Source organism: Elephas maximus, chromosome 12, assembly GCF_024166365.1.
Source record: "Elephas maximus indicus isolate mEleMax1 chromosome 12, mEleMax1 primary haplotype, whole genome shotgun sequence".
Taxonomy (NCBI): Eukaryota; Metazoa; Chordata; class Mammalia; order Proboscidea; family Elephantidae; genus Elephas; species Elephas maximus.
In genome coordinates this window covers 70,426,371-70,443,871 of record NC_064830.1, presented here as the reverse complement: position 1 = coordinate 70,443,871, position 17,501 = coordinate 70,426,371, and the positions used below count along the sequence as shown (strand labels likewise).

Genomic DNA, 17,501 nt, shown 5'->3' with positions numbered 1-17,501 from the left:
CTTGGTCTTTTCTTTTTTCACTGTCTTTTCAATGACCTCTTGCTTTCTTCATGTATGATGTCCTTGATATCATTCCACAACTCATCCAGTCTTCGGTCACTAGTGTTCAATGCATCAAATCTATCCTTCAGATGGTCTCTAAATTCAGGTGGGATATACTCAAGGTCATATTTTGGCTCTTGTGGACTTGTTCTGATTTTCTTCACTTTCAGCTTGAACTTGCATATGAGCAATTGATAGTCTGTTCCACAGTTGGCCCCTGGCCTTGTTCTGACTGATGATATTGAGCTTTTCCATCGTCTCTTTCCATACATGTAGTCAATTTGATTTCTCTGTGGTCCATCTGGTGAGGTCCATGTGTATACTCGTCGTTTATGTTGGTGAAAGAAGGTATTTGCAATGAAGAAGTCATTGGTCTCGCAAAATTCTATCATTCGATCTCCAGCATGGTTCCTATCACCAAGGCCGTATTTTCCAACTACTGATCCTTCTTCTTTGTTTCCAACTTTTGTATTCCAATTGCCAGTAATTATAAATGCATCTTGATTGCATGTTCGATCAATTTCAGAATGCAGCAGCTGATAAAAATCTTCTATTTCTTCATCTTTGGCCATAGTGGTTGGTATATAAATTTGAATAGTAGTTGTATTAACTGATCTTCCTTGTAGGCGTATAGATATTATCCTATCACTGACAGCATTGTACTTCAGGATGGATCTTGAAATGTTCTTTTTGACGATGAATGCGACACCATTCCTCTTCAAGTTGTCATTCCCAGCACAGTAGACTCTATGATTGTCCAATTCAAAACGGCCAATATCAGTCCATTTCAGCTCACTAATGCCTAGAATATCGATGTGTATGCGTTCCATTTCATTTTTGACGATTTCCAATTTTCCTAGATTCATACTTCGTACATTCCAGGTTCTGATTATTAATGGATGTTTGCAGCTGTTTCTTCTCATTTTGAGTCATGCCACATCAGCACATGAAGGTCCCGAAAGCTTTACTCCATCCACGTCATTAAGGTCGACTCTACTTTGAGGAGGCAGCTCTTCCCCAGTCATCTTTTGAGAGCCTTCCAACCTGGGGGGCTCATCTTCCAGCACTGTATCAGACAATGTTCCGCTGCTATTCCTAAGGTTTTCACTGGCTGATGCTTTTCAGAAGTAGGCTGCCGGGTCCTCCTTCCTAGTCTGTCTTAGTCTGGAAGCTCAGCTGAAACCTGTCCTCCATGGGTGACCCTGCTCGTATCTGAATACCGGTGGCATAGCTTCCAGCATCACAGCAATACACAAGCCCCCACAGTATGACAAACTGACAGACACTTGGGGGAAGCCCTATGGTAGGGTTTTTTTTTTTTTCCTTTTACTCAATCACTCAAAAGCATTTATGTCTGAGGTTCTTAAGAAGAATATGAGATATATGAGATAAAATTGTAAGAATTCTTGACTTCAATAAAAATTTACTTGTCAACATGAAACAACTAGAAAGCAACGTTGCACAATACAGAATCAGCGCGCAGTACCGGGGTGCTGACTGTAGCATAGTTCCCTGCAAGGTCATGGAGGGAGGCTGCAAGAGCAGGTCAGACTCCCTGATGGAACCCTGTAGTCATTTTTAACTCCATTCACTTGCATTACTCTTAAGCAAGCTGTCCTCCCATGCCCACCCCAGCTTCTATAGCTCCACACTGCTCGTGATGACCCACTAATGTCACTGATGGGCTGAGCTCATCTGAAATTTGGGACGGCTCTGTCCCTTCACCAGGCATGTCTTGAACACTGAGCCCAGCCCTGACAGGATCATGCCTCCTTCACCCCCTTCCACTGAGACCAGACAACTCCTTCTGGGGCCCAGAAGTAGCTTCAAGAAGCCACTTCCCTCTTCAAGAAGGAAAGTAAATATAAAACAGTCCCAAAATAGTGCAGGGCTGAAAAGCTGAAAACGAGCCACTATAATTACAAGTATTTTTATCTATCACCCAAAAATGAGCACGGGATCATTTTCCAAGTGTTTGTCTAAGGAAGTTCATCTGTTTATTCTCAAGTACTCCAGACTCCCAGACCAGAGACACAGGTGGAAATAAAAGTTTTAACAGAAATGGAGGCCAAATAGAACACATGAGGTAAAGACACTCAGCAAACAGCCAGGGACTGTGGCACCATCATCAATAAACCCAAAACCAAACCCACTGCCATCGAGTCAATTCCAATTCATAGTGACCCTACAGGCCAGAGTAGAACTGCCCTATAGGGTTTTCAAGGCTGTAATCTTTATGGAAGCAGACTGCCACATCTTTCTCCCATGGAGCTGCTGGCTGGTTGGAACCACTGTGCCACCAGGTCTCCTTCCATCATCAATGGAGGGTGGTAAGCCCACTATGAAATGGGAAAATCTATTTAAAGAACCTGTTGCCGTCGAGTTGATTCCAACTCATAGTGACCCTATACGGCAGAGTAGAACTCCCCCATAGTGTTTCCAAGGAGTGCCTGGTGGATTCGAACTATTGACCTTTTGATTAGCAGCCACAGCACTTAACCATTATGCCACCAGGGTTTTGTATTTAAGAAAAGAGAAAGCAAAAGATCAGCAAGGACAAATGCTAGCAGGTCTGGGGGTATGGTCCTGCCTAAATACACCAAGGGTTGTCATCTACAGCCTAACACAATGGATGACTGAATGGATAAGGAGATGGAGGCAGAGAAAGATGGTCTAGTGAGAAGGGGGAGCTGCCAAAAGTAGAGCCTTTTCCTTTTTCTGAACTGGGCGGGTCACCTGGGCACTCAGGAACTGACTTCAATGTCCAGTGAGCACAAGAGAGTCCTGAATAGGCCTGCCACGAAAGCAACCACGCAGGGTTGGCTTACGTCAGCAAGTGCTTACATCAGTACTGTGTCTCTCAGCTAGAAGTTATTTCCATTCGCCATCCTTAATGCTTGGGCATGACAAGCTAAAAGCTAACATGCTAGTCACTGCCTGCACCACCCTGGCTTCCCTTAAAGTTAGAAGTTGAAGCTAACTGGGGAGGAAAGCCCTATTTCTGTTTTTAGCTGGACACAGAGGGTTGGGGAAAAAGTAAAGACTGGAGTTAGGCTGCCGTGTCAAATCCTGCTTCTATACACGCAACCATGGGACCTGGGGCAAGTGCTATATCAGCTCCAAGCCTCGGTTTCCTCATCTGCAACAACAGTATCTACTGCAAGGATTCAACGAACATTAAATTAGACAATTTATGTAACAGTTAACACGGTGCCTAGAAACACAGTAAGCTCTCAATTTACGTCAACTGCTATACCATCGTTACCACCGATGTTTGGCAGATGCTTTAGTTTAAATAAATGTCACCAGAAGCCTAATAGGTCACAAAGTACCAGGCACATAATCAACCAACCAACCTGCTGTCATTGAGTTGATTCCAACTCAGAGCAACCATACAGGACAGAGTAGAACTGCCTCATAGGGCTTCCAAGGGGCAGCTGTTGGATTCTAGCTGCCAACCTTTCCATTAGCAGCCTAGCATTTAAACCACTGCACCACCAGGGCTCCAAAATATGGGCGGAAGAAATTCTGCAGGAAAAACAACCCAGTTTCTTCGACTAATAACTTACAAGACGGATGGGAGAGAAGGGATAAAATGGGGAACATATATGTCAAAAGAGACTTAAGACACAAATCAATCAATCGCAATGTGTGGACTTTATTTGGATACTTACACAAATAACGAAACTTGAACACTCACCAGATACTGGATGATATTGAGAAATTATTGCCAATTTTTTAGGTGCAGTACTGAGGTTATGTTTGTTCATTTTAAGAGTCCTTCTGTTTTACGTGGAAAACCCTGGTGGCATAGTAGTTAAGAGCTACAGCTGCTAACCAAAGGGCCGGCAGTTCAAATCCAGCAGGTGCTCCTTGGAAACTCTATGGGGGCAGTTCTACCATGTCTTATAGGGTCCTATGAGTTGGAATTGACTCGACGGCAACAGGCTTGGTTTTGTTTTGTTTTTTTTTTTTTTACGTTTTACAGATATATTCCGATTAGGGATGAAATCAATAATGTGCTTGGGATTTGCTTCAAAATACTATGGGAAGCTGCAAAGTAGGAGGGTGTATAGGTAAAGCAAGATTGGGCATGAGTAGATAACTGCCGCAGCTGGATGATGGGAACATGAAGGTTCATTATACTCTTCTGTCTAAAATATATTTGAAGCATCCGAATAAAAAGATTTAAAAATAGTGATGGGAAAAAAGTTGGGAGAAGGTAAGGCTGGCCAGTATGTACAAATCAAGTTTTCCTGCCTTCCACATTTTACATCTACCAAAAAAGAGTCAAAAAACACATGGCACCACCTGTGCAGTACAGCCGCCTCCTCATCAGGGACCTTCACTGGGGACTAGTTTAGTCAAGCACAAGGGCACACTGGGGACCCGGAAACTCATTAACACTTGTGAAAACTGGAAGGCTGTAGTTACCCCTCCTTGGCCCCAGATTCCTACATTTCCAAGGGCCTGTGTAGCTGGACTGGTGATATGGCTATGTTTGGTAGTAATTTGAATCATCATATAAAGCCAAGCAAAGGGCAGATTTGAGATGCAGAAAAGACCTGGGTTGAGCCATCTTTTATAAATTAGATGCTATGGTTCCTTCTTCAGTAAACTGAGAAGGAGAAAGAGTAAGCAAGGGACCACCTAAAAGGCCTTCTGTTTAAAGAAGTTCCTCTCCCTGATATTCTAATCTAAGATTCACTAGGACTAGTGTGAGTGTTATGGGTTGAATAGTATCTCCCAAAAAGATAGAGAAAAGTTCTAGGCCCCAGTCCCGTGAATGTGACCTTATTTGGATACAGGGTCTTTGCAAACGTAATTAGTTAGCATGGAGTCATACTGAAATAGGGTAGGCCCTAATCTAATAAGACTGGTGTCCTTATAAAAACAGAAGAGGAGACACAGACACAGATACACGGAGGGAAGACGGTCATGTGAAAACGGAGGCAGAGATAAGAGTTATGCTACAACAAGCCAAGGACGACCTGGGCTCTCAGAAGCCAGGAAAGAAGGATCTTCCCCTAGATCCTTCACAGAGAGCATGGTACTGCCAGCACCCTGAGTTTGGACTTCTAGCCTCCGGAACTGTGGGAGAATAAATTTGTGTTGTTTTAAGCTACCCAGTTCGTAGCACATTTTTATGGAAGCCCTAACAAACCAATAAAATGGGCCTCTTTTGTAAGTCATTTTTAGGTGTGATAATGGTAGAGTGGTTATGTTGTTAGATTTTGCCTGAGAGCCCTTATATTTTAGAGATAGATTCTGAAATACTTAGGAATGAAATCACATAAAACCTGCGATTTACTTCAAAATATTATGAGAGGCTATTATGGGAGTAGAACAGGATATAAATGAAACAAGACTGGCCATGAGTTACTGCTAAAGCTGGATGATGAACCCAGGGAGGCCCATTATACTCTTCTGTATACTTTTCTACATGTGTCAACTTTTCACATGAGAGATTCTAAGATGTTAACAATTCCTTGTTAGTCATTCACATTTTAGTGGGAATTACACCCACCCCTCTATTTAAGAGCACTTACCAGTTTTCATTCAAACATAAAGAAAAAAAAAAACACTTGCATGCCCACTTGTACTTTGTCAGCAAACTTTCTTTCCGTTATATAAGGTGAGAGCCTAGTCTCAATCTGCTTCGCATCATGTAATTGTAAAAAAGCCTCACATCACACTTTTAATTTTGAGCATCAATTTAAGGTATTCTTTATCCTGAGTCCTTACACAAAATCCAGTATTTTATTTAATAAATAAAATATGCTTCTTTTACATAAAAATAATTCCCAGATACGTCAAGAGTGTTGGAACCCACTGGTACCAATTTGTGAAGCAAGTGTTGGCAGTATAACTGCTCCCAAGGCCCTGGCTGCTTCAAGAACTTTCATATTTTATTAAAATGATGATCACATTCACAGTTATCTACAGTGTACGATTATGAATGTATTTTTTACCACCATGATGCTTGAGCATACTTTTCCATTAATAGTAATTCTGCCATCATAATGAGAATAAATGCCGCTAATATACCATTTATTTCACCCAGGAGCAAAAATTCAGGGATTAACTACACTCATATAGTAAATGATAAGTATCTTATAATTTGAAGAATCCATCAACAGCTAGCTAAGCTCTATTGTAAGGAGGGAAGTAAAGATTTGTTTGCAGAGGGTGGACTGGTAATATTGAAGTACACAGCACGTATGAGGCACAGACCACCAGGACACGGTGCTGTAAACAAGACTTCAGATAGTCCGAAGGCAGTATAAAGGTGGTGATCCCTTGTAAGCAGCAAGAGGGAGGGGAAGTAAAGGGAAATACCTACTAATCATATGCCAGTGGCCCTGGTGTCATAGCGGTTAACTGTTTGGCTGCTAACCAAAAGCTCGACAGCTTGAATCCACTAGCCGCTCCTTGTCAACCCTATGGGGCAGTTCTACCCTGTCCTATAGGGTCGCTAGGCATTGGAATTGACTCTAAGGCACTGGTTTTTTTTTTTTTTAATCATACACCATATAGAAAGGTTCATATGAGTTAGGGTTCTTTGGCTGTAAGCGACAGAAAGAGATTCTAACCTAGCTAAAAAGTGGGAGAATCAGGCTCCAAGAAAGAACCAGAATGAGAACAGTTACGGCAAATGTCAACGAAGAAACAACTGGAGATCTTATCAGGATCCTGCAACTGAACATACGGCCTCCCAAGCATTTTCTGCCATGATTGTATAACTCAGGTCAGTAGTTAAAGCTCCACTTACTAGCTCAGGTCATATGCTCACCCCTGGGCAAAAGAAAGCAGAGTCTTTGGAATTACTGTCCAGGAAAGTGGGCTCTTTCTAGAATCTACACCAAATCTGACAAAGTCCCTGCCCTGGTTTCCCCACCAGGAACAGAACCTTCAACCCACTGGGCTGAAAAACTCTTTCACACTTTCTAGTTCCTTAGTCCTTCATTCATTCAACCAGAGACATCCCTGTCCTTAGGAAACCTTAAAAATACTTACATTCAAGGGTTATTTAGCACAAACTACCTACCAACAGGAGACATGGTGGCACAGAGGTTAAGAGTATGGCTGCTAACCAAAAGGCTGGCAATTCGAATCCACCAGCCACTCTTTGGAAACCCCATGGGGCAGTTCAACTCCATCCTATAGGGTTGCTATGAATCACAATCAACTCAACGTCAATGGATTTGGGGTTTTTGTGGTTTTATCTGCAAATAAATGGTTCTGAGTGTACAGAGATGAAAAGTTCACAGTCTTTACCCTCCAGGAACCAAGTCCACCAGCAGGGACAAATGCTCAGGTTGCCACGATCCCTCTCCACCCCTCCACCCCCTGCAGGGAATTGACCGGTGGCCAAGCACCCTGGCAGTCCTCCCAAACAGGCCTTCAAGGGTGGTGAATAGAGGCCCTGCAGAGCCAGACATTCCCTCCAGTTTCCAAAACTTTCCATTTGGTTTTTAACTCTTCCCTACCGCTCTGTTTGCTAAAAACTCAGTGTGCCTTCCCTTGAGTTTATTTACATTCGAACTTACGTTGCTTCTGAAGTCACCTCCCTTCTTTGGAGTTCATTTAGGAATCAGATAAAAAAGACCACGAGAATGGCAGCCTGAACCATGAGGGCAGGGGTTTTCTTTAAAGGACTCTGCCTCTGAAACCGGCTCTCCAGGTCAGGTGTATATTCATCACAAAAACAAAATTTACACAGCTGTACAAGACGTAGGAAATACTGAAAGTATGTTTATATTTTGTACATGTATGTGTGTGTATGTACATACATCTATGACTTGTAACACCAACACAACATACACACACCATATAGTCTTCCAGCTTTACCACTGAGTATGGTGATAATTAATAGTTTCTGATAAAAAATTATGATGTCGAATACCACAATGAAAAAAATGGGCAAAAGATATGAATAGGAACTTCACTAAAGAAGACATTCAGAGAGCTAACAGATACATGAGGAAATGCTCATGATCATTAGCCATTAGAGAAATGCAAATCAAAACTACAATGAGATTCTATCACTCTCCAACAAGGCTGGCATTAATCCAAAAAAACACAAAATAATAAATGTTGGAGAGGATATGGGGAGAATGGAACACTTATAAACTGCTGGTGGGAATGCAAAATGGTACAACCACTTTAGAAATCGATTTGGTGCTTCCTTCAAAAGCTAGAAATAGAACTACCATACGATGCAGCAATCCCACTCCTTGGAATATATCCTGGAGAAATAAGAGCCTTTACATGAACAGATAAATGCACACCCATGTTCACTGCAGCACTGTTTACAATAGCAAATAGATGGAAGCAACCAAGGTGCCCATCAACAGGTGGATAAATAAATTATGGTATATTCACACAATGGAATACTACACATCGATAAAGAACAATGACGAATCCGTGAAACATTTCATAACACGGAGGAATCTGGAAAAAATTTTGCTGAGTGAAATTAGTCAGTTGTAAAAGGACAAATATTGTATGAGACCACTATTATAAGAACTTGAAAAATAGTTTAAACAGAGAAGAAAATATTCTTTGACAGTTACAAGAGTGGGAAGGGAGCGAAGAAGGGAGAGGGGTTTTCACTAATTAGATAGTAGATAAGAACTATTTTACATGAAGGGAAAGACAACACACAATACAGGAAATGTCAGCACAACTGGACTAAACCAAAAGCAAAGAACTTTCCTGAATAAATTCTACGCTTCAAAGGTCAATGTAGCAGGGGCGGGGGTTTAAGGACAATGGTTTCAGGGGACATCTAAGTCAACTGGCATAATAAAATCCATTAAGAAAACATTCTGCATCCCACTTTGGAGAGTGGCATCTGGAGTCTTAAATGCTAGCAAGCAGCCATCTAAAATCCATCAGTTGGTCTCAACCCACTTAGAGCAAAAGAGAACAAAGAACACCAAAGACACAAGATAATTATGCACCCAAGAGACAAAAAGGGCCACATAAACAACAGACTGTATCAGCCTGAGACCAGAAGAACTAGATGGTGCCCAACTACAACCCATGACCTCCCTGACAGGGAACACAACAGAGAACCCCTGAGGGAGCTGGAGAGCAGTGGGATGCAGACCTCAAATTCTCGCAAAAAGACCAGACTTAATGCTCTGACTAAGACTAGAAGGACTGAGACTGGACTATGAGATAGAAAATGATACTGGTGAAGAGTGAGCCTTCTTGGATCAAGTAGACACATGAGAGTGTCTGGACACCTCCTGTCTGGAGAGGAGATGAGAGGGCACAGGCGGTCAGAAGCTGGCCGAATGGACACGAAAATAGAGTGTGGGCAAGGAGTATGCTGTGTCATTAGAGGGCGAGCAACTAGGAGTACATGTTGTTGTTGTTGTTAGGTGCCATCGAGTCGGTTCCGACTCATAGCGACCCTATGCACAACAGAACCAAACACTGCCCGGTCCTGCGCCATCCTTACAATCGTTGTTATGCTTGAACTCATTGTTGCAGCCGCTGGGTCAATCCACCTCACTGACGGTCTTCCTCTTTTCCGCTGACCTTGTACTCTGCCAGGCATGATGTCCTTCTCCAGGGGCTGATCCCTCCTGACAACACGTCCAAAGTGTGTAAGACACAGTCTCACCATCCTTGCCTCTAAGGAGCATTCTGGCCGCGCTTCTTCCAAGACAGATTTGTTCATTCTTTTGGCAGTCCATGCTATATTCAATATTCTTTGCCAAAACCACAATTCAAAGGCGTCAACTCTTCTTCAGTCTTCCTTATTCATTGTCCAGCGTTCACATGTATACGATGTGACTGAAAATACCATGGCTTGGGTCAGGCGCACCTTAGTCTTCAAGGTGACATCTTTGCTCTTCAACACTTTGAAGAGGTCCTTTGCAGCAGATTTGCCCGACACAATGCATCTTTTGATTTCTTGACTGCTGCTTCCATGGCTGTTGATGGTGGATCCAAGTAAAATGAAATCCTTGACAACTTCAATCTTTTCTACGTTTATAATGATATTGCTCATTGGTCCAGTTGTGAGGATTTTTGTTTTCTTTATGTTGAGGTGCAATCCATACTGAAGGCTGTGGTCTTTGATCTTTATTAGTAAGTGCTTCAAGTCCTCTTCACTTTCAGCAAGCAAGGCTGTGTCATCTGCATAATACAGGCTGTTAATGAGTCTTCCTCCAATCCTGATGTCCCATTCTTCTTCATATAGTCCAGCTTCTCCCATTATTTGCTCAGAATACAGATTGAATAGGTGTGGTGAAAGAATACAACCCTGACGCACACCTTTCCTGACTTTAAACCAATCACTATCCCCTTGTTCTGTCCAAACAACTGCCTCTTGATCTATGTAAAGGATCCTCATGAGCACAATTAAGTGTTCTGGAATTCCCATTCTTCGCAAGGTTATCCATAATTTGTTATGATCCACACAGTCGAATGCCTTTGAGGACTCAATAGAACACAGGTAAACATCCTTCTGGTATTCTCTGCTTTCAGCCAGGATCCATCTGACATCAGCAATGATATCCCTGGTTCCACGTCCTCTTCTGAAACCGACCTGAATTTCTGGCAGCTCCCTGTCGATATAGTGCTGCAGCCATTTTTGAATGATCTTCAGCAAAATTTTGCTTGTGTGTGATATTAATGATATTGTTCTATAATTTCCACATTCGGTTGGATCACCCTTCTTGGGAATAGGCGTAAGTATGGATCTCTTCCAGTCAGGTGGCCAGGAAGCTGTCTTCCATATTTCTTGGCATAGATGAGTAAGCATCTCCAGCGCTGCATCTGTTTCTTGAAACATCTCAATTGATATTCCATCAATTCTTGGAGCCTTGTTTTTCACCAATGCCTTCGAGCAGCTTGGACTTCTTCCTTCAGTACCATCCGTTTCTGATCGTATGCCACCTCTTGAAATGGTTGAATATCGACTAATTCTTTTTGGTATAATGACTCTGTTTATTCCTTCCATCTTCTTTTGATGATTCCTGCATTGTTTAATATTTTCCCCATGGAATCCTTCACTATTGCAACTCAAGTCTTGAATTTTTTTCTTCAGTTCTTTCAGCTTGAGAAACACCAAGCGTGTTCTTCCCTTTTGGTTTTCCATCTCCAGCTCTTTGCACATGTCATTATAATACTTTACTTCGTCTTCTCGAGCCGTCCTTTGATATCTCCTGTTCAGTTCTTTTACTTCATCAATTCTTCCTTTTGCTTTAGCTGCTCGACGTTCAAGAGCAAGCTTCAGAGTCTCCTCTGACATCCATCTTGGTCTTTTCTTTCTTTCCTGTCTTTTCAGTGACCTCTTGCTTTCTTCATGGATGATGTCCTTGATGTCATTCCACAACTTGTCTGGTCTTCCATCACTACTGTTTGATGCATCAAATCTATTCCTCAGATGATCTCTAAATTCAGGTGGGATATACTCAAGGTCATATTTTGGCTCTCGTGGATTTGTTCTGATTTTCTTCAGTTTCAGCTTGAACCTGCATATGAGCAACTGATGGTCTGTTCCACAGTCGGCCCCTGGCCTTGTTCTGACTGATGATATTGAGCTCTTCCATCATGTCTTTCCACACATGTAGTCAGTTTGATTTCTGTGCGATCCATCTGGCAAGGTCCATGTGTATAGCCGCCATTTATGTTGGTGGAAGAAGGTATTTGCAATGAAGAACTCGTTGGTCTTGCAAAATTCTATCATTCGATCTCCGGCATTGTTTCTATCACCAAGGCCATATTTTCCAACTACTGATCCTTCTTCGTTTCCAACTTTCGCATTCCAATCGCCAGTAATTATCAATGCATCTTCATTGCATGTTCGATCAATTTCAGAATGCAGCAGCTGATAAAAATCTTCTATTTCTTCATCTTTGGCCATAGTGGTTGGTGTGTAAATTTGAACAGTAGTTGTATTAACTGATCTTCCTTGTAGGTGTATGAATATTATCCTATCACTGACAGCATTGTACTTCAGGATAGATCTTGAAAAGTTCTTTTTGACAAGGAATGCGACACCATTCCTCTTTAAGTTGTCATTCCCAGCATAGTAGACTACATAATTGTCCAATTCAAAATGGCCAATACCAGTCCATTTCAGCTCACTAATGCCTAGGATATCGATGTGTATGCATTCCATTTCATTTTTGATGATTTCTAATTTTCCTAGATTCATACTTCCTACATTCCAGGTTCTGATTATTAATGGATGTTTGCAGCTGTTTCTTCTCATTTTGAGTCGTGCCACATCAGCAAATGAAGGTCCCAAAAGCTTTACTCCATCCACGTCATTAAGGTCGACTCTACTTTGAGGAGGCAGCTCTTCCCCAGTCATCTTTTGAGTGCCTTCCAACCTGGGGGGCTCATCTTCCAGCACTATATCAGACAATGTTCCACTGCTATTCCTAAGGTTTTCACTGGCTAATGCTTTTCAGAAGTACTGCCGGGTCCTCCTTCCTAGTCTGTCTTAGTCTGGAAGCTCAGCTGAAACCTGTCTTCCATGGGTGACCCTGCTCGTATCTGAATACTGGTGGCATAGCTTCCAGCATCACAGCAACACACGAGCCCCCACAGTACAACAAACTGATAGGCACGTGGGGGAGGAGTTCATAGCAAGGTGTATGTAAGTTTTTGTATGAGAGACCGAATTGCTTTATAAACTTTCACTTAAAGCACAATAAGAATTAAAAAATATATTATCATGTCAAAGAAGTACCTTTAGTTCCTGATTTATCCAGAATTTTTTTTATCAGATATTGTTGATGAATGTTAAAAAATGGTTTTTAGTACCAATGAAGATAAACATTTGGTTTTTCTATTTGGACCTATTAACAAGATAATTTACATGGATGAATTTCCTAACATTAAAATCCTAAAACGATACCTACTTTTTATGTGCATCATGCCTTTGATGTGCAACTGAATTTGATTGGGTGATATTTTTCTAAAATTTCTAAGCATCTATGAACAAATGTGACTACTTTATAGTTTTTTTTCTTCTATTTTTGTCAGGCTTTTTGTATCAAGGTAATGCACACTTTAGTTGCCGTGGGTGGCACAAACAGTTATGCATTCAGCTACTACCAAAAGGCTGTTGGTTCAGATCTACGGAGATGAGCTTCAGAAGAAAGGCCTAGCGATCTACTTCTGAAAAATCGCCACTGAAAATCCTGAGGAGCACAGTTCTACTCTGAAGCTTAAGCTGAAGTTGACGTGACGGCAAATGGTTATTTTTTGGAATGCACACTTTAAATAACAAATCAAGATAGAGATGTATTTAAAAACGCTTCAAAAGAAAGAGATATACCTAAAAATGCTTTAAAAAAGTATAAAGAGTGAAAGACTTGAAAGCGTCCCTGGAAATCACCCAAGAAACCACCTGGGCTTGCTAAATTCTAGGGAAGTTGTTCTTTAATTACTGTCATAACTTTCTCCCACTGTTTTTCATCCATTCAGGCAGTCTGCCTCATCTTCAATTAATTTTAATAATGAATGTTATCCTAGAAAATTGTCCATCTCATTCATATTTTCAAATTTACCAGCACAAAGTTATATAGAAAATTCTCTATCTTTAATATTCTTCAAATCTGAGGTTACGTTTGTTTTATTTTTAAACATTACATTTTATGTGTTCTCTTATTTCCCTGCTCGTAAGGGCCAGAAATTAAACAATTATTTTCAAAAGCCAGCTTACTTTTATTTATCAGGCACAGTGATTTGCAGGTGTTTGGTTTTGTTTGAGGGGAGGAAGGTAGTGTCTGATTGGCTGCTTTCCTAAAGCCTCTGTTTCAGTAGGTGGGGCCTGCTTCTGGAAAGCCTCAAAGGCCAGAGCAGCGGACATGTGGACCACAGATTCGCAGATACTGCCGCCTTACCTCTATGAGCTTTCTTTCATATGAGCTTGCTAGTTCTTCCGCTACTTCTCCCGGCCTCTGGTCGGTGACTGTAACTTCTCCATCACCATTCCAAAGATGTGGTACAACTTTAGGAAAAGAAAGACACTCCATAAATATTTTAACCAAAACTCCAAAACCCACTGCCACTGAAGTCAATTCCCACCCTACAGGACAGAGCAGAACTGCCCCATAGAGTTTCCAAGGTTGTAATCTTTACAGAAGCAGATTGTCACATCTTTCCCCTGCACAGTGGCTGATGGGTTCAAACCGCCGACCTTCAGGTTAGCGGCCAAGCGCTTAACCACTGTACCACCAGGGCTCCAAATATATTAACAGTAATCAAAAATTATCTCTCTATTAAAAAATAAAAAAATCCTTCTTTTCCAAATGGCTTCTCGAGTGAGAAAGGTCTTTATAAGGAAAAACAAAACAAAAATAGTTACTAATTAGTGCAACACTTCCACCAAGTACAATAACGTGAAGGATGAGTTGTGTAAAAAACGTCAAGGAGACAGATGCACAGAGTCTGTGGAGTAAGCTTGCCACTATCTTGCCTATGGAAGAAAACAGATGATGCTTTGTCAAGAGGCTACAGTTCCATCTTCTCATCCTGGCCAGATTTCCTTTTCTCCAGCAAAAAAAGTAATGCACTAAGGCAATGCCTGCAGTCCCTGGGTGGTACAAATGGTTAACATGCTTGGCTGCTAATTGAAAAGTTGGAGGTTCAAGCCCACCAGAGGCATCTTGAAAGAAATGTCTGGTGATCTGCTTCCAAAAAATCAGCAATTGAAAACTCTATGGCGTGCATTTCTACTCTAATACATATGGGGTCACTGTGAGTTGAAGTCAACTCAACAGCAACTGGTTTCAAGGTAAGGCCTACCACAGCCTGATGTAAAATGGTAGTGGGGTCATATTGTACGCAGAACCACTAAGAACTGGCATTTGTAAACAATACTGAGGATGACGAGCAAGGCAACTTCCAGAAAAGCTCGAAAACCCACATATAATAGCAGGGCAAGGACATCTTAAAGAGAGACTGGCTACCAGATCAGAGCAAGAATTAGCGCAGCAGATACCTATGGATATTGTTTCTACTATTAAAAACATTCCCATATATGTCTACTTTGTAGGAAAAAGCAAATAAAGGAAAACTGGGAGTATGCCAGATAGTTCCAAGTTAACTTGGGACTGTTCTGAGAATAGGAAAGAACTCCTATACCAGTGGTTATGAAAAAGATCCAGGGGTGTGCTATAAGTGTATGCATAAAGCCCCAAGTCTCCAATCAAGCATCATCTAACTACTAACTACCAGACAGACGTAGTTTCCACATGTTCTAGGAGAGGAAACTCCTGGTTACCCCTATCAGCTGTAATGAGATGGCAATGAGGCAAATCAAGGAAAACAAGGATCAAAAGCTAGCCCTCCAGGGGCCGGGATTTGAGAGACAAGGTAGAGTGAACTTCAGTGAGGCAGAGGGAAAGAGTGAAAGTGGGGAAAGGCTGAGCAAAAATAGGAATCACTCCCTCAGAACTGGCTGGGGAGCTTAAGCTCCTGTCCTGTGGCTAAGCCTCCATTAAGCCACAAGTAGTCAGGGCTCTTTGTGGCAACATGGCCCCCAAGTGATAGTATAGAACATGCTGGAATGAAGGCCAAAGTTGTTTCTCTCCGAGTGGTGACTTGCTTCCAGCCACTTCTGTAGGGAGCAACTCAATAACAATCTATAACCTGAAATAAGTAAAGAAAAAAATTAAAGTGAACTTTCCAGTTAAAGATCACAGACTTAACACATTAATTTATATTCACACCCTCTCAAAATTCCTTAAAATGCCAATTAAAAAAAAACATCTTCCTAAAGACATCACCCTTAAAAATAAAGAATATGGGAAAGGAAATAAACAACAAAAATTTAGAAGCTGAGAAGCAGGTAGATAGCTGGCAACTAACTTGATAGACCTGGGGAAACCTGATTCTTAGCTGGAAGTGAGCACAAACTGATAAAAATGGAACAGCTCGCAAAAGGAGGAGAAAGTGCTAGCACAAGAACCCTTTGGAAGTAGGGACTTAACGTGAGGCTAAAAATCAAAAGAACAGATAAAAAGCCTTCATAAGAAGCAATTGGCATAAGACTGGTGGTTTGTTCTCTAGAGAAGGTAAAATGGAGATCTGAACCAGTTAAAGATGTGTTGTTGTTGTTGTTGTTGTTGTTAGGTGCCGTCGAGTCGGTTCCGACTCATAGCGACCCTATGCACAACAGAACCAAACACTGCCCAGTCATAAGCCATCCTTACAATCGTTGTTGTGCTTGAACTCATTGTTGCAGCCACTGTGTCAATCCACCTTGTTGAGGGTTTTCCTCTTTTCCGCTGACCTTGTACTATGCCAAGCACAGTGTCCTTCTCCAGGGACTGACCCCTCCTGACAACATGTCCAAAGTATGTAAGATGCAGTCTCGCCATCCTTGCTTCTAAGGAGCATTCTTGTTGTACTTCTTCCAAGACAGATTTATTTGTTCTTTTGGCAGTCCATGCTATATTCAATATTCTTCGCCAACACCACAATTCAAAGGTGTCAATTCCTCTTCGGTCTTCCTTATTCATTGTCCAGCTTTTCACATGCACATGATGTGACTGAAAATACCATGGCTTAGGTCAGGCGCACCTTAGTCTTCAAGGTGACATCTTTGCTCTTCAACATTTTAAAGAGGTCCTTTGCAGCAGGTTTACCCAATGCAACGCGTCTTTTGATTTCTTGACTGCTGCTTCCATGGCTGTTGATTGTGGATCCAAGTAAAATGAAATCCTTGACAACTTCAATCTTTTCTACGTTTATCTTGATGTTGCTCATTGGTCCAGTTGTGAGGATTTTTGTTTTCTTTATGTTGAGGTGCAATCCATACTGAAGGCTGTGGTCTTTGATCTTCATTAGTAAGTGCTTCAAGTCCTCTTTACTTTCAGCAAGCAAGGCTGTGTCATCTGCATAATACAGGCTGTTAATGAGTCTTCCTCCAATCCTGATGCCCTGTTCTTCTTCATATAGTCCAGCTTCTCCCATTATTTGCTCAGGATACAGATCGAATAGGTGTGGTAAAAGAATACAAACCTGACACACACCTTTCCTGACTTTAAACCAATCACTATCCCTTTGTTCTGTCCAAACAACTGCCTCTTGATCTATGTAAAGGATCCTCATGAGCACAATTAAGTGTTCTGGAATTCCCATTCTTCGCAAGGTTATCCATAATTTGTTATGATCCACACAGTCGAATGCCTTTGAGGACTCAATAGAACACAGGTAAACATCCTTCTGGTATTCTCTGCTTTCAGCCAGGATCCATCCGACATCAGCAATGATATCCCTGGCTCCACATCCTCTTCTGAAACCGGCCTGAATTTCTGGCAGCTCCCTGTCGATATCATGCTGCAGCCGTTTTTGAAAGATCTTCAGCAAAATTTTGCTTGTGTGTGATATTAATGATATTGTCCTATAATTTCCACATTCGGTTGGATCACCCTTCTTGGGACTAGGCATAAATATGGATCTCTTCAGTCAGTTGG

General features: G+C 41.7%; 1 protein-coding gene across 7 annotated transcripts in view; it reads right to left on the bottom strand.

Annotated features, from left to right (window-relative positions):
* The window catches only part of SNX29 (sorting nexin 29), a 768,639-nt gene that overhangs the window by 275,564 nt on the left and 475,574 nt on the right, over positions 1-17,501 (bottom strand). For all 7 annotated transcript variants that reach the window (XM_049902690.1, XM_049902693.1, XM_049902691.1 and 4 more), the window contains one exon: positions 13,923-14,029. In XM_049902690.1, coding sequence (XP_049758647.1) covers positions 13,923-14,029 — 107 coding nt within the window. The remainder of the gene's footprint in view (positions 1-13,922; positions 14,030-17,501) is intronic.